Source organism: Pelodiscus sinensis, chromosome 15 (assembly GCF_052426305.1).
Source record: "Pelodiscus sinensis isolate ZL-2025 chromosome 15, ASM5242630v1, whole genome shotgun sequence".
Lineage (NCBI taxonomy): Eukaryota > Metazoa > Chordata > Testudines > Trionychidae > Pelodiscus > Pelodiscus sinensis.
This window is the reverse complement of record NC_143066.1, coordinates 43293354-43315281: the sequence shown is the minus strand read 5'-3', so window position 1 is coordinate 43315281 and position 21928 is coordinate 43293354. Positions and strand designations below refer to the sequence as shown.

Sequence of the window (21928 nt, the reverse complement as noted above, 5' to 3'; positions counted from 1 at the left end):
AGAAGTTTAGGGTATAGAATCCTAGAGCTGGAAGAGACCTCAGGAGTCATCAAGTCCAGCTCCATGCCCAAGGCAGGACCAATCCCAACTAAATCAACCCAGCCAGGGCTTTGTCAAGGTGAGACAAACACCTCTAGGGATGGAGATTCCACCCCCTCCCTAGAGAACCCAACCCAGTGCTTCACCACCCGCCTAGTGAAATAGTTTTTGCTAATATCCAATCTAGACCTCTCCCACTGTAACTTGAGACCATTGCTCCTTGTTCTGCCATCCCTCACTACTGAGAACAGCCTTTCTCCGTCCTCTTTGGAACTTCCCTTCAGGGAGTTGAAGGCTGCTATCAAATCCCCCCTCACTCTTCTCTTCTGCAGACTAAACAAACCCAAATCCCTCAGCCTCTCCTCGTAGGTCATGTGTTCCAGCCTCCTAAACATTTTGGTCGCTCTCTGCTGGACCCTCTCCAATGCATCCACATCCTTTCTATAGTGGGGGGGCCAGAACTCGACACAATACTCCAGATGTGGCCTCACCAAAGCCAAACAACATGGAATAATCACTTCTCTGGATCTGCTGGCAATGCTCCTCCTAATGCACCCTAATATGCCATTAGCCTTCTTGGCTACAAGGACACACTGTTGACTCATATCCAGCTTCTCATCCACTGTAACCCCCAGGTCCTTTTCTGCAGAACTGCTACTTAGCCAGTCAGTCCCCAGCCTGTACCAATGCTTGGGATTCTTCCATCCCAAGTGCAGGACTCTGCACTTGTCCTTGTTGAACCTCATCAGATTTCTTTTGGCCCAATCCTCTAATCTGTCCAGGTCACTCTGGACCCTATATCTGCCCTCCAGCATATCTACCTCTCCCCCTAGCTTAGTGTCATCCGCAAACTTGCTGAGGGTTCAATCCATCCTCTCATCCTGGTCATTAATAAAGATGTTGAACAAAACCCGTCCTAGAACAGATCCTTGGGGCACTCCTCTAGAAATCCACTGCCAACCCGACCAAGCTATCGATCACTCCCTGTTGCGCCCAACAGTCTAGCCAGCTTTCTATCCACGTTACCGTCCATTTATCCAATCCATACTCCCTTAACTTGCTGGCAAGAATATTGTGGGAGATCGTATCAAAACTTTGCTAAAGTCAAGGTATATAACATCCACTGACTTTCCCATATCCACAGAGCCAGTTACCTCATCATAGAAGCTAATCAGATTGTCAGGCACGATTTGCCCTTAGTGAATCCATGATGACTATTCCTGATCACTTTCCCCTCTTTCAAGTGCTTCAAAATGGATTCCATGAGGCTCCCCTCTATGATTTTTTCTGGGGACTGAGGCGAGGCTGACTGGTCTGTAGTTCCCTGGATTGTCCTCCTTTCCTTTTTTAAAGATGGGCATGACATTTGCCTTTTTCCAGTCATCTGGGATCTCTCCAGATTTCCACAAGTTTTCAAAGATAACGGCCAAAGGTTCCGCAATGACATTTGCCAGCTCTCTCAGTACCCTTGGATGCATTAAATCTGGGCCCATGGATTTGTGTAGGTTTAGCTTTTCTAAATAGTTCCTAACCTGTTCTTTCCCCACCAAGGGCTGTCCACCGTCGTCCCATACTGAGTTGCCTAGTGCATTTGTCTGGGAGCTGACCTTGTCTATGAAGACAGAGGCAAAGAAAGTGTTGAGTACTTCAGCTTTTCCCACATCATGTCACTAGGTTACCTCCCTCATCCAATAAGGGCCCCACACGCTCTCTGATCACCCTCTTATTGCTAACATGCCTGTAGAAACCTTCTTGTTACCCTTCACATCCCTTGCTCGCTGCAATTCCAATTGCGCTTTCACCTCTCTGATACTCCCTGCATTCTTGAGCAGTATATTTATATGCCTCCCAGTTTCCACTTCTTGTAAGCTTCCTTTTTGTGTTTTAGCTTACCAGGAATGTCCCCGGTAAGCCAATCTGGTCACTTACCATATTTGTTTTTCTTGCTGTGCATCGGGATGGTTTCATCCTGTGCCTTTAATAAGGCTCCTTTAAAATCCTGCCAGCTCTCCTGGACTCCTTTCCCCTTGATGCACGCATCCCAGGGGATCCTGCCCATCAGTTCTCTGAGGGAGTCAAAGTCTGCTCTTCTGAAGGGTAGATGGGACTGAGGTGACTTGGGCCCAGAGTAAAGAGTAACTAGTCTGGAGGAAGCTAGGGTGAGATCTTTATGCCTGTAGGCTGACTACTGGTGCCAAGGTTCTGAGCCATAGCAGCATAGCATTACAGCAACCAAAGCTACAGAGAAGGCAGAGAGAGAAACACATATTAGTCTCACTGAAATGTCTCAAAAAACAGGACAATGTAGCACTTTAAAGACTAACAAGATGGTTTATTAGATGATGAGCTTTCGTGGGCCAGACCCACTTCCTCAGATCAAATAGTGGAAGAAAATTGTCACAACCATATATACCAAAGGATACAACTAAAAAAAATGAACACATATGAAAAGGACAAATCACATTTCAGAACAGGAGGGGAATGCAGGGGGGGGGGGGAGGAAGGAAGGTAAGTGTGAATTGACGATATTAGAGGTGGGGAGAGTGGGATGTTTGTGAGTTAATGGTATTAGAGGTGATAATTGGGAAAGCTATCTTGATAATGTGTAAGATAGTTCAAGTGTTTGTTCAATCCTCTTTGGAGAGTGTCGAATTTTAACATGAATGACAGTTCAGAGGATTCCCTTTCAAGTGCAGATGTAAAAGGTCTTTGTAGCAGAATGCAGGTGGTTAAGTCATTGAGAGAGTGTCCTTTCTGGTTAAAATGGCAAGAAACTGTTTTTTCTTTGTGATCTTGTCTGATATCTGTTTTGTGGGCATTAATCCTTTGGCGAAGTGTCTGAGATGTTTGTCCAATGTACATAGCAGACGGACACTTTCGGCACATGATAGCATAGATTATATTTCTGGATGCGCAGGAATATGTGTTCTTGATCTTATAACTCACTTGGTTAGGTTCAATAATGGTATCAGCAGAATGAATATGTGGACAAAGCTGGCAACGGGGTTTGTTGCAAGGGAAGGTACCAGGGTTGGTATTAGTGTGGTATGTCCTGTGGTTGTTGGTAAGAATCATCTTGAGGTTAGGTGGTTGTCTATAGGAGACTATGGGTCTGTCTCCCAGAGCCTCTTGGAGTATGGTATCCTGTTCCAGTATAGGCTGTAGTTTATTGATAATGTGTTGGACAGGTTTAAGTTGGGGGTTGTAGGTGATGACAAGTGGTGTTCTATTGTTGGTTTTCTTGGGTCTGTCTTGAAGTAGATGGTTTCTAGGTATTCGTCTGGCTCTTTCAATTTGCTTTTTTATTTCTCCAGGTGGGTAGTTGAGGTTTATAAATGCTTGGTAGAGATCCTGAAGCTTCTGGTCTCTGTCAGTGGGATTAGAGCAGATGCGGTTGTATCGAAGGGCTTGGCTATAGACGATGGATCGTGTGGTGTGTTCTGAATGGGAGCTGGAAGCATGTAGGTAACTGTATGAGTCTGTGGGTTTTCTGTAGAGAGTGGTGTCTAATTTTCCATTGTTGATTTGTACTGTGGTGTCCAGGAAGTGGATTTCTCATGTAGAATGGTCCAGGCTGAGGTTGATGGTGGAGTGTAGGTTGTTGAAATCTCTGTGGAATATCTCCAGTGTTTCTTGGCCATGCGTCCAGATCATAAAGGGACCATTCTACACGAGGACCATTCTACACGAGAAATCCACTTCCTGGACACCACAGTACAAATCAACAATGGAAAATTAGACACCACTCTCTACAGAAAACCCACCGACTCATACAGTTACCTACATGCTTCCAGCTCCCATCCAGAACACACCATACGATCCATCGTCTATAGCCAAGCCCTTCGATACAACCGCATCTGCTCTAATCCCACTGACAGAGACCAGAAGCTTCAGGATCTCTACCAAGCATTTATAAACCTCAACTACCCACCCGGAGAAATAAAAAAGCAAATTGAAAGAGCCAGACGAATACCTAGAAACCATCTACTTCAAGACAGACCCAAGAAAACCAACAATAGAACACCACTTGTCATCACCTACAACCCCCAACTTAAACCTGTCCAACACATTATCAATAAACTACAGCCTATACTGGAACAGGATACCATACTCCAAGAGGCTCTGGGAGACAGACCCATAGTCTCCTATAGACAACCACCTAACCTCAAGATGATTCTTACCAACAACCACAGGACATACCACACTAATACCAACCCTGGTACCTTCCCTTGCAACAAACCCCGTTGCCAGCTTTGTCCACATATTCATTCTGCTGATACCATTATTGGACCTAACCAAGTGATTTATAAGATCAAGAACACATATTCCTGCGCATCCAGAATATAATCTATGCTATCATGTGCCGAAAGTGTCCGTCTGCTATGTACATTGGACAAACATCTCAGACACTTCGCCAAAGGATTAATGCCCACAAAACAGATATCAGACAAGATCACAAAGAAAAAACAGTTTCTTGCCATTTTAACCAGAAAGGACACTCTCTCAATGACTTAACCACCTGCATTCTGCTACAAAGACCTTTTACATCTGCACTTGAAAGGGAATCCTCTGAACTGTCATTCATGTTAAAATTCGACACTCTCCAAAGAGGATTGAACAAACACTTGAACTATCTTACACATTATCAAGATAGCTTTCCCAATTATCACCTCTAATACCATTAACTCACAAACATCCCACTCTCCCCACCTCGAATATCATCAATTCACAGACACTTACCTTCCTTCCTCCCCCCCCCCCCCCCCCGCATTCCCCTCCTGTTCTGAAATGTGATTTGTCCTTTTCATATGTGTTCATTATTTTTAGTTGTATCCTTTGGTATATATGGTTGTGACAATTTTCTTCCACTATTTGATCTGAGGAAGTGGGTCTGGCCCACGAAAGCTCATCACCTAATAAACCATCTTGTTAGTCTTTAAAGTGCTACATTGTCCTGTTTTTTGTTTCAGCTACCCCAGACTAACACGGCTGCATCTCTATCACTGTTCCGAAATGTCTCAGACAGTGGAGACCCTGGATTGAGTCTCTCATTACTTTATCCAGAATGGAACAGGAGAAACTGAAACAAATGTAAGTGACTGGTTCTGTAAAACCTGGGGCTTTGTCTACACTACAAGTTCTTGCGGCAGAGAGTATGCTAATGATGGACTCATTAGCATATTTTCTGCCAATGCTTTTTGCGCAAAAAGAAGCAGTGTAGCCTTTTGCACAAGATCCCTATGAGGATACCTCCAGAGGCATAAGGATCTTGGCAAAAGGGTTTTTTTGTGCAAAACGGAAGTGGCTACACTGCTTCTTTTTGCACAAAAACCCCTTGAGCAAAAAGCATTGGCAGAAAATATGCTAATAATATCGCGACTCATGCTAATGAGTCCATCATTAGCATACAGTACTCTCTGCCGCAAAAACCTTGTAGTGCAGACATAGCCTTAGAGACGAACAAAAAATTGTAGATACAGGCAGTCCCCGGGTTACGTACAAGATAGGGACCGTAGGTTTGTTCTTAAGTTGAATTTGTACTTAAGTCGGAACTGGCGTCCAGATTCAGCCGCTGCTGAAACCGACCAGGGGCTGACTACAGGAAGCCTGAGGCAGAATTTCTCTGCCCCAGGCTTCCTGGAATCAGCCGCTGATCAGTTTCAACAGCAGATGAATCTGCACGCCTGGGACAGAGCAGCTGGGGCGCTGCCGCGTAGGTCCCCGCAGCACCGCACCTCGGCGCTGCGGGGACCAACCCGGCAGCACCCCAGCTGCTCTGTCCCAGGTGTCCCCAAGTCAGCTGTGGCTGAAACTGATCAGCAGCTGATTCCAGGAAGCCCGGGGCAGAGCAGCTCTGCCTCGGGCTTCCTGTAGTCAGCCACTGGTCAGTTTCAGCAGCAGCTGACTTGGGGACGCCTGGGGCAGAGCAGCTGGGGTGCTGCTGGGTTGGTCCAGTAGCGCCGCTCCTCAGCTCCCAGGCGTCCGCGAGAAAAGTCTGGTCTGCTGGGAAAGGGGGGGGGGGCGCACTAGTTGCGCCCCCCCCAGCAGACCAGGGAGACGCGGAGCAAAGCCGCGGAGGACCCGCGGCGCGTCTGGGCGGTCCCGCTGCCCGGGTCCTCCGGGGCGAGAAAAGCCCCGTTCGTAAGTACAGATCCGACGTAAGTCGGATCCGCATAACCCAGGGACTGCCTGTAGTATCATGAGCTTTCATTGGCACAACCCACTTCTTCAGATGAGTGGAGCAAAAGGCTATTTTTGGTGGCTCCGAGATAGCATGTTGGATTCTGTGGATCACATCCAAGTCGTTTATCTCTCCCCATACACCGTATAGAAGCCTAACTCAGCCTTGTAGATCCCAGGGTTGTTTCTGTGATTTTTTTTAAGTACTTAAATGTTTGACTGTATGAGGCCTGGTGCAATATCTACGTCCCTTTTTGGATTTGGGACAGTGTTCACTCCCCCCCGCAGTCTTAGCATATGAAGCATTTTCCCCACAGTATGCACATTAAACATTATACCCAACGTGGTAGTTAGCAATTTTTTTTAATATGACAGTAAATAAAACATGTATTTCTTATGTCCCCGTTGACTAATAAAAGAGTATTAGCTTTTAGTGACCAAGAATTTTCCAGGCAGAGTAGAAAGTGTAGAGAACTTGGGGGGGGGGGGGGGGGGAATTATTGGAAGGGGAGGAGGACAAGACTCTCAAAAATGTCAATGGCCACAGGGAGTTGGGGAAAAGATTTCAAACATCAGACAATAATTTAAAAGGAAAAACAGGTTTATTTCATGCATTTTACAATAAACTAGTGTTACCAAAAGGAGGTTAAAAATACACCCATACATGTTTTAGTTGTATATTTGTTTTAAAAATGACGGGTAACTGCATTTACCTTAAAACAAGTCAGGAAGCCCTACTAGAGGCCTATCCAGGGAATTTTCTGGATTCAGCTCCAGGTCAATTTCTATGCTCATCATCTTGGCTCATGCCAAAGCATTAAAAAGCCATGTCAGAATTCAAACTTTGCTGCAATAAGAACACTTCAGAGATAATGAAGTGGCACAAAAGGAAATTGTTATTGCTAATCCACTATCCAGGAAATCAAACAGTGCAAGTACGTCCTCTTGGGCCCTGCCACAAACAGCAGGTGCACAACTTACAGTCAGACCGATAACCCTGGCAAACTGAGTACAGGGAACCTGGACAAACCATGGGGAATGAAGACTTTGAACCCCAGGTTCAAACTGGGCTCAAGTCAGCAGTTGCCCTCTGATATCAGGTCAATGATCTAAAGAAAATAGTTCTGAGGTGTCGATTCAGTCCCTAGCAGTCAGGTTGGTACAATTTGGCCTATAGTGCATAGGCACTTGCTCTTTCCTGGCAAGCACATGCGGGCCCAAGCTGACTTTAGATTAGGGATACATCTACACTGAACCTCTCTTGTGCAAAAGCCTATGCAAATGAAGCATGGATTAGCATATGCCCCTTTTGCACAAGAGCCGTTCTTCCAAATTTTTTCAGGAAGAATGGCTCTTGTGCAAGAGGGCTTTTTTTTGCGCAAAAAGAAGCCGTTTACACAGCTCCTCTTGCGCAAAAAGCCCCGTAAATAATTATGCAAATGAAGTGTGGCAATATGCTAATCCATGCTTCATTTGCATAGGCTTTTGCGCAAGAGGTGCAGTGTAGACGTAGCCTAAGTGCTCCTAAGCATTTGGGGAAAATCTGCAAATGGAGCATAATCCAGGCACATCAGCCTGTACAGTTCAGAAGGCCAAGCCTCAGAGATGAGACCTTTAAGGTGGGTCAAAATTTAAGCTCAACAGCCTTCCATTCTTTAACCTCAGAGGGAGAGCATTGTTTATATAAGTGTTACAGTAAAAATGTAAAATCACAGTAGAAGTAATAAGGTAGCTTTCTGGACTATAATATAGATCTCTTTCTTCATGGTAGTCATTGTAACTATCATTGATATCTAGGGCTGTTAAGCAATTAATCATGATTAATTGCACAATTAAGCACATTGAAGCTCCAGAATACTATCCATTTAAATATTTTTGGATGTTTTCTACATTTTTATTTCAATTGCAGCACAGGATACAAAGTGTACAGTGCTCACTTTATTTTGATTATAAATATTTCACTGTAAGAAACAATATAAATATTTTTCAATTCACCTAATAATTACTGTAGTGCAATAGCTATCGTGAAAGTTGAACTTACAAATGTAGAAGTACAATAAAAAAATAATCATTCAAAAATAAAACAAGGAAAAACTTCAGAGCCCAAAAGTCCACTCAGTCCTACTTCTCATTCAACCGTTTGCTCAAACAAGTTTGATTACAATTTACAGATAGCAATGCTGCCTGCTTCTTTTTGCTATAGCACCTGAAAGGGAAAACAGGCGTATTCATGGCACTGTTGTAGCTGGCATCACAAAATATTTACAGAACAAGTATGCTAAAATTCGTGTCCTTTTATACTTCAACCATCATTCCAGAATACATGTCCATACAGATGATGGGTTCTGCTCAGTAATGATACAAAGCAAAGCGAACATACACGTTAACTTTCATCATCTCAGATGCCACCAGCAGAAGGCTCATTTTCTTTTTTAGTATTCAGTCTGTAGTGTCTGCATTAGAGTGTTGCTCTTATAAGACTTCTGACAACATGTACCACACCTCGTCCCTTTCAGATTTCGGATAGTATCTCATCATCTTAAACAATAGGTCGAGTGCTGTAACTATTTAAAAAAAATCTCACATTGGAACCTTCTTTGCATGTTGTCATATCTGTTTTAAGGTGTTCCTAAACCGAACATGTTTTGGATCATCATTTCAGACTGCTGTAACATGAAATATATGGCAAAATATAAATAAAATAAAGCAGGAGACAAAGTTCTCCCCCAAAGAGCTCAGTCAATTCAAAACTTTTTTTTAAACTAGCATCATCAGCATGGACGCATTTCCCCTAGAATGGTGGCCACCAAGTACGAAGGGGCATATGTTTAGCATAGCTGGTAAATAGGTACCTTGCAACTAGGGATGTAAAATTTCGATTAATTGGCTAATCGCAAATTGCATCAACTATATTCATCAACTATTCAATAGTCGATAAGGGTGCCTCCACCTTTGAAGTGTAGCAACAGTCCCAGGGAAGTGCCACACTTCAAAGGCGAAAACACTGCAGGGAGCACGGGGCCAGCAGTCCTCTGTTGGCCCCATGCTCCTGCAGCGTTTCAAAGCGCCAGCACTGCATGGAGCCCAGGGTCATGCAGCACTGCTGCTTTTAAGTGCTGCATGCAGCCCGAGGCCATGTGGCTCCCAGCTGGCCTCAGGCTACACACGGTATTTCAAAGCAGCAGCACTGTGTGGAGCCCGGGGTCTGGCCCTGGGCTTCATGCAGCACTGCCGCTTTGAAGCACCCCGTCCCCTGCCCCTTGCTGCCTCTTTCGGATAGAGGCAGCAAGGTGTGGGGGAGGGAAGCGACTAGTCCACATTTGCTTATCAGATAGTCGACTAATCGTTCACATCCCTATTTACAAAGTCTGCTATTAAAGTGTCATGTAAACACCTGTTCCCACTTTCAGGTGATATTGTAAACAAGGATCAGGCAGTATTATGTCCTGCAAAATGTTTTTTAGGGGTTTTTTTTTAAGTGCATTTATATAACAAATCTACTTGTATGAGGTGAATTGAAAAATACTATTACAGGCAGTCCCTGGGTTACGTACAAGATAGGGACTGTAGGTTTGTTCTTAAGTTGAATCTGTATGGAAGTCGGAACTGGCGTCAGCCGCTGCTGAAACTGACCGCCAGTTCTGACTTACATACAGATTCAACTTAAGAACCCCAAGGTCCCCAAGTCAGCTGCTGCTGAAACTGATCAGCGGCTGATTCCAGGAAGCCCCGGGCAGAGCAACTCTGCCTCAGGCTTCCTGTAGTCAGCGCTGGTCAGTTTCAGCAGCGGCTGACTTGGGGACGCCTGGGGCAGAGCAGCTTGGGTGCTGCTGGCTTGCTCCAGTAGCACCGCTCCTCGGCGCTACTGGACCAACCCAGCAGCACCCCAGCTGCTCTGCCCCAGGCGTCCTGATTCAGCCACTGCTGAAACTGACCAGCAGCGGCTGAATCAGGACCTGGGGCAGAGCAGCTGGGGTGCTGCCGGGTTGGTCCAGTAGTGCCCAGAGCGGCGCTGCAGGACCAATCGGCAGCGCCCCAGCTGCTCTGCCCCAGGGTCCACAACAAAAGTCTGGTCTGCTGGGGGGGGGGGGGGGCACACTAGCTGCGCCCCCCCCCCCCAGCAGACCAGGGACACGGGGAGCAGAGCCGCAGCGGCAGTGGGATGCCGCGGCTCTGAGGCTTTGCTCTGGCAAAGTCTCAGAGGCGAGGGACCCCGCCGCGGCTGCGGCTTCAGTCCCGGTGCCCCTGGTCTGCTGGGGACCGTCTCCAGCAGACCAGGGGCACCGGGAGCAGCTTACGAACGGGGCTCTCTCGCCCCAGAGCTCGCAGGCAGAAATCCGCCACCTCGATCTCTGGGGCGAGAAAGCCCCGCTCGTAAGTGCGGATCCGACATAAGTCGGATCCGCGTAAGTCGGGGACTGCCTGTAATAATTTTTACAGTGTAAACATTTGTTATAAAAACCATAATACAAAGTGAGCACTGTACACTTTCTATTACAACACAGCATACAAATCTTTGAAAGTTTAGAGAAATATTAATATTTAATTTCAATAGTCTGTTTACGAGCATGATTAATTGTGGTTTTTAAAAACCACTATTGATTTTTGAGTTAATCACGAGTGAACTGTGATTAATTGACAGCCCATCTAATTCCTAGTAAGAGCCCTTTGAATAGTCACTGACAGCTGCATTTGCAATAGCATTACTAGCTGAGTTTTACAAGAATGTCTGCTTTGTAAGACTTGGCTAAAGTAAAGGGGAGCTAATTTGCAATCGAATAACCAGTGACTCTTCCAGAGGAAGAAGAAACTTCCCAAAGTCTCCTTATTCCCAGTTCTATTAACAGAAGCTGCTAGATGATTGTGCTGTCTTCTGCACTTGCAGTCCTAACAAAATTGAAGCTGCAGTGTAACAAAAATCTAAGAGCTGCTCTTTGTGATTGGCTCAATGTTGCTAATACGGATTTTCAGAGTTTGTTAAGATGTTAGAAAAATGCAATAGCTGGTCTTTAAAATATTTATGCATTTTTAATGGGAACTTCAAATTAGCCCTGTGAAGCGTATTAGCCCTTAGTATGAATGAATCAAAAGTGCTAAGAATTCCTTTGATTGTTCAGTTTGCCTAAGATAACTATCAAATCTGGAAGATTTAGCCCTTTAAAGCCTCTATTTGGCAATAAACTTTTAAAACAGTTGCCTTTTCCGGTGAGCCACAAGATACTACCAATTACCTTTCAAGGGAGTCTGGTGAATCTTCTGTACATTTAAGTTAATGCTCATAGCAGGGGGCACTCTGTTCCCGAGTCCCCTATTTTACATACACATCTAACAGGATCATGAGAGGGTCCTTTAAGCAGGCATAGTACAATACAGGGAGCAACTTCAGAACCTACAGATTTCAAAGTTTGTTTTGAGCTGCTGGACCGGAGAAGTTCTGACCCCAGGCTCCTGATCCAACAGGAATGCTGCCGAAGAAAGGAAACCTTCTTTCCTAGGACTCCAGATGCAAGGGCTGACTGAACAGCAGCAGTAATTTGAGCCACCTGCATTCATACGTCCTAGCAAGGCTCGTGAAATGGAAGGAATAAGTCAAATAGATGTAAATGAAGTTCAAAGAGATTCTCTCCCCCACTCTTTTCAAATGCCTCCGAACTACTAGCTCTTTTGTCGCTTGGAGGAAAGGGCCCCCTCTTACTAATATTCTTCTGTGCTCCTCAGGAAGGTGTGCCCCTAAACACCAGACTGGGATTAAAGTGTTCCAGCCAGTTTCTGGATTATTTACTGCAGAGTATGTTTTTGCTGTCCTTTTACCTCAAACTCATTGTGGGCCAGGATATAGCAGAGGTTCCCAAAGAAGCAGAGAGCATTCATTAGCTGGAGTACATTCTACAGAGCTTCCCTGTGCAAACTTACACCCCTCCTCCCAAGAAGAAGCCCTGAAGACTGAAGTTTAGTCCTGTTCTCAAAAATGGCTATATGAAAACACTACCCTATTACTCAGCAGACCAGCTCTTTGAATGTCATCAGAGTCAGACCTGTCAATTTTAGGGCCCAAATAGTTTCTACTTTTAAAAAAAATGAAGCATTGCAAAATCAATACAGCTACAGAATTACAGCTGACATTCATCAAGGGGCTTGATCAGTAATTTCCAATCAGTTACACCCATGCAAATCCTTTGCTTGGAAAGGTACTGCCTAAATGTCATCCCTGAAGAATTTGAAAACTATAGGGTGTCTCAGATGCAACTGCATCTTAATTAATCCACCGGAATCTTTAATTGGTACCAAAATGAAGGATGGAAAGAGACCCTTCGGCTCTCAGAGCCAAGGCTGAATTTGCAGGAGGAGCAGACAAAGTGCTGCTTCTTACATGTAAACTGAGTATACTTAATATAGACTTACCAAGAATTGAAAAAAATTCCACAGTTGGGTCCCAGATTTAACAGAGCAGCAGCAGTTTAGGGTTTAAGTACAGTCAGTCTCAACTGGTTCAAATGGTTCATGGGACCACAAATTCAGATTGAACTATTGTCTGAAAAATTCACAAGTGTTTGATTTACAATTGATCATTTCCCTTTGAGAGAGAAATTGGTCCTTAATCTGTTGCTAGTAGTTTCACTTTTCTCCTGATTTAAGTCTGTAGGAGTTCCCATGGTAATACTGGAGTTTTATAAATTTAAACGGTGTTTTCTCAAAAGGTTTGCAAAACTTCTGGGTCTCATTTAAAGTATTTTAAAGAATCCTAATGAAAATCAGTCTAATTCTCTACTTACATAATCCCTTGGGACCACGTATGCAGCTCCAAATGACTTTGATACATTTAGATGGACAATGTTTGTACACCTAGGTGGTCAGGAAATTGAGCCTTGCCTAAAACACTAATAACGGATTCAAAAAAGACAAATAATCTCTTGTATGAAAGCCACCTTAATTGCTTTGCTAGTACCCTCATTCGCTTCTGCTATTAACTACCCATGCTCATGATTTAATATCTTTAGGCTGTAATACTGTTTTAATCTAGGGATATAGTAGCTGTACAAACTCAAAGAATCCGACCCGACCATCCTGTCCACCACTTGCTAGTGTAGCTGACCTTATTCTAAGTTACCAGATTTCAATACAAAAGAAACCAAATTTTAGTGAACTCCTGGGGCTTTAGGAAAGGGATTCAACCATACAGTAGAACCTCAGAGCTCTAAGTCCCAAAGTGACAAAATGATCAGTCAACCCCACCCCTCAATTAGAATTGGAAGCCTGCAATCAGGCAGCAGCAGCAGAGAGAAACAAAAAACAAACACGAAGACAGTACAGTACTGTGTTAATCATAAACTGTTAAAAATAAAAGGAAGTTTAAAAAAATGTGACAAGGTAAAGAAACTGTCCCTGGTGTGTTTCATTTAAATTAAGATGGAATAAAAGCAGCATTTTTCATCTAACATAATAAAGTTTCAAAGCTGTATTAAGTCATCTTCTGTTGTAAACTTTTGAAAGAACCACAATTATGTTTTTTTCAGAGTTCTGAACAACCTTCAATCCCAAGATTTTCTTAACTCTGAGGTTCTACTACACATGCACCTAAGTAAATGTCTCAGATGTTACAGAAATATGAAATTACTAAGGGTAACAGCAAGATCAGAAGATTAATTGATGAAGCGTGCTATAGTAGCTTGCAAAATCATTTGCCAGGTATTTCCCTCTTTTTTTCTTTTGGCTCAAGTGGGAGACAGACAATAGCTCAGTGAGGTATCAGACAAAGTACGACATGTTAATGATTCAAACTTCATCAAAATATTTTTTGCAATTGCAAGGGACAATGCAAGCCATGGGTGCAGAAAGTCCTATTAGAAAAAGCAAATTTACTGAACCATAAAGCATTCCACTAAAAATGTCACTCCTAAAAGTGACCCTTTATATATATATCCTCCAGATTGTTTCCATTTGCTTAGTTTTTTTACTCATGTTTTATGTCTGCAATCCTTAAGTATTTCAGATACAAAAATTAAATCTTCTGCCTTCTTTTGTTTAATAACAAAAGACAACACAAAATTGCAGACTTTGGAATGATATCTATATATATTTTTAATTATAAGGCATTAAAAGCCATTTAGTTCAATGCTGAATTTACTCTGTAGAGCACAGCAGGAAAATAGGAAGCCTTAAAGGCTGGAATTCCATGAGAAATGGAACCTGAAGAACACGAGTCATATCAAGCTGTTTAAACACAGTGAGCTTTTCAGCAAAGGAAATGCTTTAATATGCATTAAGACAAACAACAGCTATGCTTATCTTTAGATACACAAGATTATCTGTTACTATTTAGGGGAAAATTAGGCATTAACTTTGGGATGATAAAATATGCATGCCTAAAAAAAAGTATAAAAGTATAAACATTTCCCCCTATAGAATAGTTACATTTTAGTAAATTCAGTTAGGTCCTAACATCTTAAAAAAAGACAAACATATTAACTTGGTCTTGTGAAGAGGCCAGAAGTTTTCTGTGCAGACCGCATCCAAGTAGCAAAATGCATTACAAACCCTTTCAAGCATTAGATGCATGGGCAAAACATTTAGCCCACTGCATAACCTGCTTTGTTGAAATGGTTTTACAAATTGTTTACACCCACCTATCAATGTCCAATAAGTGATATAAAACACAGGTAGATCCAAGATGCTTGAGAAACTGGTTTTCATGTGGCAGATTACACATTTCACTGGTAGAAGATACGGCATGTGCAAAAATTCTGAAATTACTGAATGAAAGTTTAAAATGCTTTTAGAATTCCAGACCATTTTTGACAATTTTCTTTAAACTCTCAACCGCTGCTCCACAAAGCTGCAAAAATTGAGAGTTCTACACAATTGCGTTAAATCTGTTAAAAAAAAAAAAAGAGTCGTGCTTCTAGTTTTGTTTAAAACACAATGCACTAAATAGCTCCAGTCTTGTGTGCTAACATTTACCACAGGCCTGTCCTAATGCAGCTGTGTGAAAATGTTTTCAGGCAGCATTCTTAGAAACATCACAAAGAACTGCATAGTTGAAACAATGTAGAGAGAGGAACTGTAAACATCCTGAATTATTCAAAGTAATTAATTCATATTTTTAAATTGGGCATTTCTTGACACTTGTAGGCATTTCTAAAATGTACAGCTAAACACTTGGTTAGTAACAAACATTTCAAAAGACACAAGAGGTTCAGCTGTGACATTAATTTAAGAAATTCTGATTTTCCTTTCAAACATTTGGCTAAGACTAGAATCTAACTTTTGAAGGAGGAAGTTATTTTGACAGAAAAAAAAAAAAAAGATTTTCTCCAAGTTTATTCTTCTCCTTGACTATTGATATAAGCCATCAGCTCAGTCAGTATTGTTACTCCCATTATTTATGGGAAACTTTTCTCAGGGGCGGGGGTGGGAAGACTTTTTACAAGGTCATTTCACGTTATCTCCTACCTTTCTTACCCAACAGAAAATGTGTCAGAGCCATAAGGAATGTTCAGTATAAGATAGTAAGCTGGGGCTGCCATTGATTCCAAAACCAACTATGTAGGCCCAAATATTTGCATTTATGGGCTGTAATAGATATGTAGCACCAAGTACAGTGTCCTTTAACTGTTTACAATTATTAATACCAAAATCATTTCAAACTGATCAACATTGGGTCATCCAGCACCAGGTGTGAGTGCTACATGTTTTAGAGGAAAATAGGAGTGCATGATTGTTTCTTTCTATGTGACCAATGTAATTCAGCCCACGAGAGAGTACAACCATGCACTGGAACTAAACTTAACACTCTCTCTCATCATCTATTCCCATTCAATAATCTTGCAATGTTTTCAGCCAGCAAATTCAGTCTATACCAGCTTATAGGCAAAAATGGTTCAACCCAGATCAATAGAAAATTATCTAAAGCAGATTTCTTGCTCTCATAGCCAAGCCTCTTCAATACGACAATTCATTGCATCTTGGAATAAAAGAAATATTCTTCAGTAGTCAATATAGTCTTCACATCCTGGAACCTCGCTCTTGCAAAATCTGAAAGAGAGAGAGAGAGAAAAAATTACACATAACAAAAGTTTCCCAATACCATACCTAAAGCCTGCAGGGTAGAGAGCAAAAGAAGTCACTGTATTTCAAACAGGTAATAAAAAGCCTGAAGGGCTGGCTTACAGACTTTCCCGAAGCTGATGCCTTAAAACAGAAACAGAGAATAAGCTGCATGTCACTTACTAAATATCATTAGTACAGCTGAACAATCACCATTAGTGTATTTGAATCAGACTAATAAGAGGAAAGACAGAGCATTTAACTTGATTGCTAATATCCAGTTTTGGTAAGCTTGCACTCTTAAATCTCAGTTACTGCTGATTATATACCACAGAGGTTGGCAACCTGTCTGAAGTGGCATGCCAAGATTTAACCCTCCTGCCCCGGGCCGTGCTTCTCTCCAGGGAAGGCGGGAGGAGCTCTCTCCACGGAGCACCCTGTGGACTACCAGTTGCTTATGGAAACTCACCGTTAATTACATAATTACGCCTGAGCCATTTTGCTAGTGCTGCAGCTGGGGAGAACGGTTTAATTTAAGTTATTAAACAGATGAACCCTTTTCACTTTCTCAGGTTAGTTTATCAAACCTCATTTTAAATAAAGTAAAATATTAATTATGTCCAACACAAAAGGTTTCACTGTTTTCTTTATTTATGGCAGGGATAGGGAACCTTTTTTGGATCAGGGGCCACTGACCCACAGAAAAATCATTTGGGGACCACACAAGTAAGAAGCAAAAAAACTCCTCCAAAAACCCCCAACCCTCACTGATGTGGCTCCCAACTGAGAGACCTCACTCTTCTGGCATTCCAGCCCCATGGGGCGAGGGGAAAGGACAGGGAAGACTGAGGTCCAGGGCTTCCCATAGGCCAGATTTACTTTTCTGGGGTTCCAGGGTTAGTGGATTTGGGGGACCTCCCTTAGACTCTAGGGTGGGAACAAAAATGAGGGCTTCAGCGTGCAGGACAGGGCTGCCAGTAAGTGGGATAGGGATGGGGGTGATCTGGGTGGAGTTGGGGTACAGGAGGGGGTGAGGAGGGAAGGGTCTGGAAGGGAGTCTGGCAGCAGAAGAGGGTATGGGGTGGGGGTACAAGAGGGAGTTTGGGGGTGGGAGAGGATTGGGGGAGTAACACAAAAGGTGAGAGGGGGAAAACACAGCCAAATAGCTGCACAGCAAAACCCTTGTGGCTGGTTGATTATTGTGCAAACAGGCTGAAATTCTCAGTCACACAATAAGGTCCAAAAAGGATCATGCTGTGATGGGCTTTGTCAAGCTCCAACTTAAAACCTCTAGAGATGGAGATTCTACCACCTCCCTAGGCAGCCCATTCAAGTACTTTACCATCCTCCTAGTGAAACAGTCTTATATTTCTCCTGTGCTTTTCCTTGTTTTAGCGACACAGGTCATAAATAAGGACTTGTCTAAACTGGCAAGTTACTACACTGTAACTTTCTCTCTTGGGTGTGAAAAACACCAACCTGAGTGCAGCAGGGAACAGCACTGGTAAAGCATAGTGTAAACAGGTTCCCAGTGCTGTTAGCTACTCCCCTTGTGAAAGTGCTTTAATGTTCTGAGTACAGACTTAGTCTTAGAGTAGTAACATAGAATCACAGGACTGGAAGGGGCCTCAGGAGGTCATCTAGTCCAGTCCCCTGCACTCGTGGCAGGACCAAACACCATCTAGACCATCCCCAACAGGTGTTTGTCTAACCTGCTCTTAAAAATCTCTAATGATGGAGGTTCCACAACCTCCCTAGGCAATCAGGGTGGTTAAACACTGGAAGTTTTTCCTAATGTCCAACCTACACCTCCTTTGCTGCAATGTAAACCCATTGGCTTCTTGTCCTGTCATCAGAGGCCAAGGAGAACAATTTCTCTCCCTCCTCCTTTTAACACCTCTTTTCCAGATTAAACCCATTTTTCAGTCTTCCCTCATCAGTCATGTTTTCTAGACCTTTAATTATTTTTGTTGCTCTTCTCTGGACTTTCTTCAAGTTCTCCACATCTTTCCTGAAATGCAGTGTCCAGAATTGGACACAATATTCCAACTGAAGTCTAATCAATGCAGAGTAGAGCACTTCTTGTGTCCATCTTACAACAGTCCCGCAAATGCATCCCAGAAAGATGTTTGTCTTTTTTGGGGGGGCAATGTTACACTCATATTTACGTTGCAGACAACTATGACCCCCCAAATCCTTTTCCACAGTACTCCTTCCTAGATAGTCTCTTCCCATTTTGTATGTGAGTAATGGATTGTTCTTCCTAAATGGGGTATTTTGCATTTGTTATTATTGAATTTCATCAGACCATTTTTCCAGATCATTTTGAATTATGAACCTCTCCTCCAAAGCACTTGCAACTCCTCCGAGCTTGGTATCATCTGCTAACTTTTTAAGAGTACTCTTTGCCATTTATCTAAATCAGTGTTTCCCAAGTGGTGAGCCGCAGAACCCCCAAGTTCCACGAAGTGAAAATAAGGGTTCCGTGAGAAAATTCCATTACAACAACATTTTATGGTTTAAAAAAATTGTTTTAAAACAAAAATCACTTTTAATGTGTACAAATACGTGCAATTTAACTAAATGTTGATCTCATGACCTTGTTTAGCATTTGTTTATTATTATCCTTAATTATTTGTGGCCTACTTTTTCAGCTCCATATATAAGACTGTTATTAGGGGTTCCGCAAAATTATTTCGAGTTTAAAAGGGTTCCGTGGCCAAATACAATTGGGAAACATTGATCTAAATCACTGATGAAGACACTGAACAGAACTGGTCCCAGAACTGATCCCTGCAGAACCCTACTCATTATGCCCTTCCAGCATGACTGTGAACCACTGACAACTGCTCTCTGCGAATGGTTATCCAGCCAGTTCTGTGCATAAGCAACTCAAGAATCACCAAGGAAACCTTGGCAAGGATATGGTTACAGAATGAAAAAAAACAAGCTGTTTGCGCAGATCAGAAGTACCAAAACTTGCATGGGCTACATCAACTCCCATACAGAGTAGGCTGATCCATTAATCATACAGTATTTGCTCTGATCCCCTAAAGTAATCCCCAGTATTACTTATATGATAAATACCAACAGCCAGACTGATTCCATGGAATTGTTTGTTAGGGTGTACTAACACATGAAACCTATTAGCTTGACTTATTAAGTTAATTTTTTTTTTACATGCACACACTATGTGTTTGATCAATGATATTTAATAGTTTTTCATGCAACATATTGGTTTACACAGTTTCTCTTGGGTCTGTGAAGAGTCAGTCCATATGCAAACCTTTCTTTTGGTGGGATGGGACACTTTGGGAAGTTTACTCTTCTGCATACTCCCCTGCCCATTACTGTTATGCGCTGAGAAGTGAAAGACAGACAATTGATAGTATGTGGCATTCTCGGAAATGCTACCAGTTCCACGCGCAGGACCAGGTAGGCAGGCAGAGCTTCAGAGTCTCAATGCGTGGATGAGACGATGATGTAGGGAAGAGGGGTTTGGATTTATTAGGAACTGGGGACACTTTTGGGAGAGGGGGAGCTTATACAGGAAGGATGGGCTCCACCTAAACCAGGGTGGAACCAGACTGCTGGCACTAAACATTAAAAAGGCCGTAGAGCAGTTTTTAAACTAAGAGATGGGGGAAAGCCGATTGGTGCGGAGATGCACGTAAATCGGAGGGAGACTTCTCTTAGAGGAGAATCCATTGATAGAGATTCTTTAAGCTGCAGTCAGAAAGAGAGGAGGGGAGAGGACAAACCATGGGCCAGAGCAGACAAACAACCGCATATAAAGGAATCCAATGCATCAGGGAAGGGCAGAAAAAATAAGCAGTGGCAAATTTTTAAAGTGCTTCTACACAAATGCTAGGAGTCTGACTAATAAGATGGATGAACTAGAGTACCTCGTACTAAAGGAGGAGATTGACATAATAGGCATCACTGAAACCTGGTGGAACGAGGAAAATCTGTGGGACACAATTATACCGGGATATAAAATATATCGAAAGGATAGAGCAGGCCGGGTGGGTGGCAGAGTGGCACTGTATGTGAAAGATAAGGTAGAATCAAATGAAATAAAAATATTAAGTGAATCAACATGTTCAATAGAATCGCTATGGATAGTAATTCCTTGCTCCAATAATAAGAAATTAGCAGTAGGGATATATGACCGACCACCTGACCAGGACAGCGATACTGACATTGAAATGCTGAGGGAGATTAGAGAGGCTACCAAAATAAAGAACTCTATAATAATGGGGGATTTTAATTATCCCCATATTGACTGGATACATGCCACCTCAGGAAGAGAAGCGGAGATAAAATTTCTCAATGGCTTAAATGACTGCTTCTTGGAGCAGCTGGTTCAGGAACCCACAAGGGGAGAGGCAATTCTCGATTTAGTCCTGAGTGGAGCGCAGGATCAGGTCCAGGAGATAACCGTTACAGGACCGCTTGGGAATAGTGACCACAATATAACAACATTTAACATTCCTGTGGTGGGAAGAACACCTCAGCAGTCCAGCACTCTGGCATTTAATTTCAAAAAGGGGAATTACACAAAAATGAGGAGGTTAGTTAAACAGAAATTAAAAGGCACAGTGACTAGAGCCAAATACCTGCAAGCTGCATGGAAACTTTTTAAAGACACCATAATAGAGGCCCAACTTAAATGTATGTGTGAACAGCAATGAGGAGCGCAGTTATTAAAGTAAACAGGACCACAGGGAAACTCGATGATAGTCAAACTAAGCAAGTCTGAGTCAGCTCTGAACGTGCTAGCAACAAGTACAGAGCACTCTTATGCTAGTCAGCAAAATTAGCACCACCTGACACTTTACTCTTTTGGCATGTAGCTTACTGCATGGTGCTGGAAAGGTTTTCTGGTCCAACCATGCAAAGAAAATGTGTCAGGCCAGGCACACTCCCCAGCACAGGCAGCCATTGGCGTCTCATGCAGAATTTCTCTATCTAGTACTTGCAGCAGAACAGAATGTTAAAACCATGAACATCTTAAATTGGGAGGGAAGGTGCTACTATCAAAAAATTCATAGCCCTTTGCTATACATACAAAAACACCTCTCTCTCCATACCTGCAGCGTAGAACACAGCAGCTGCTTAACAGGACCCTGAAACTCCACATTAATTAATATACCAAAAAACTTGATGATTAAACTTACGGATTAATTTCATATTGCAACTTTTCAACTAACTTTTCAAGTTTCAAAACCAGCCAACAATGGATAAGACTTTCACATTCATTACAGCCAATTAGGACATGGGCTTTTCTGAGGTCTAAAATGCTTTGTGATCTTCAAGGATTTACAGTCAGTGAGACCCCTCAATTCTAGGATCCCACGTACAAAAGATAACTTCAGAAGCAGACTGCTCATGAGCACTGCAGCCGAGGTCTTGGTTGAGGAATGATGTAGGGCCTGTCTATGCTGCAGTTAAAAATCTATGGCTGGCCTGTGCCAGCTGACTTAGGCTTATGGAGCCCAGGACTCTGGAGAGAAACTCAAAGACCTACACTGCATGTGAACAGCCCCTTAATCTCAATCTGCTGCAGAATAGACAAACCCTTGAAGAGAAAAGGTCATCTGTTGGCTCACCAACAGGGATTCCTGCCACCCCTGGTGATTGCAGGCTTCCTCGTCACTCTGTA

The 21928-nt window shown here is 42.9% G+C and overlaps 1 protein-coding gene across 2 annotated transcripts in view; it reads right to left on the bottom strand.

Moving 5' to 3' along the window:
• Positions 1-14449: 14449 nt before the first annotated feature.
• The window catches only part of KCTD5 (potassium channel tetramerization domain containing 5), a 53996-nt gene continuing 46517 nt past the window's right edge, over positions 14450-21928 (bottom strand). For both annotated transcript variants that reach the window (XM_089769355.1, XM_075899979.2), the window contains one exon: positions 14450-16251. In XM_089769355.1, coding sequence (XP_089625481.1) covers positions 16222-16251 — 30 coding nt within the window. In that variant the 3' untranslated portion in view covers positions 14450-16221. The remainder of the gene's footprint in view (positions 16252-21928) is intronic.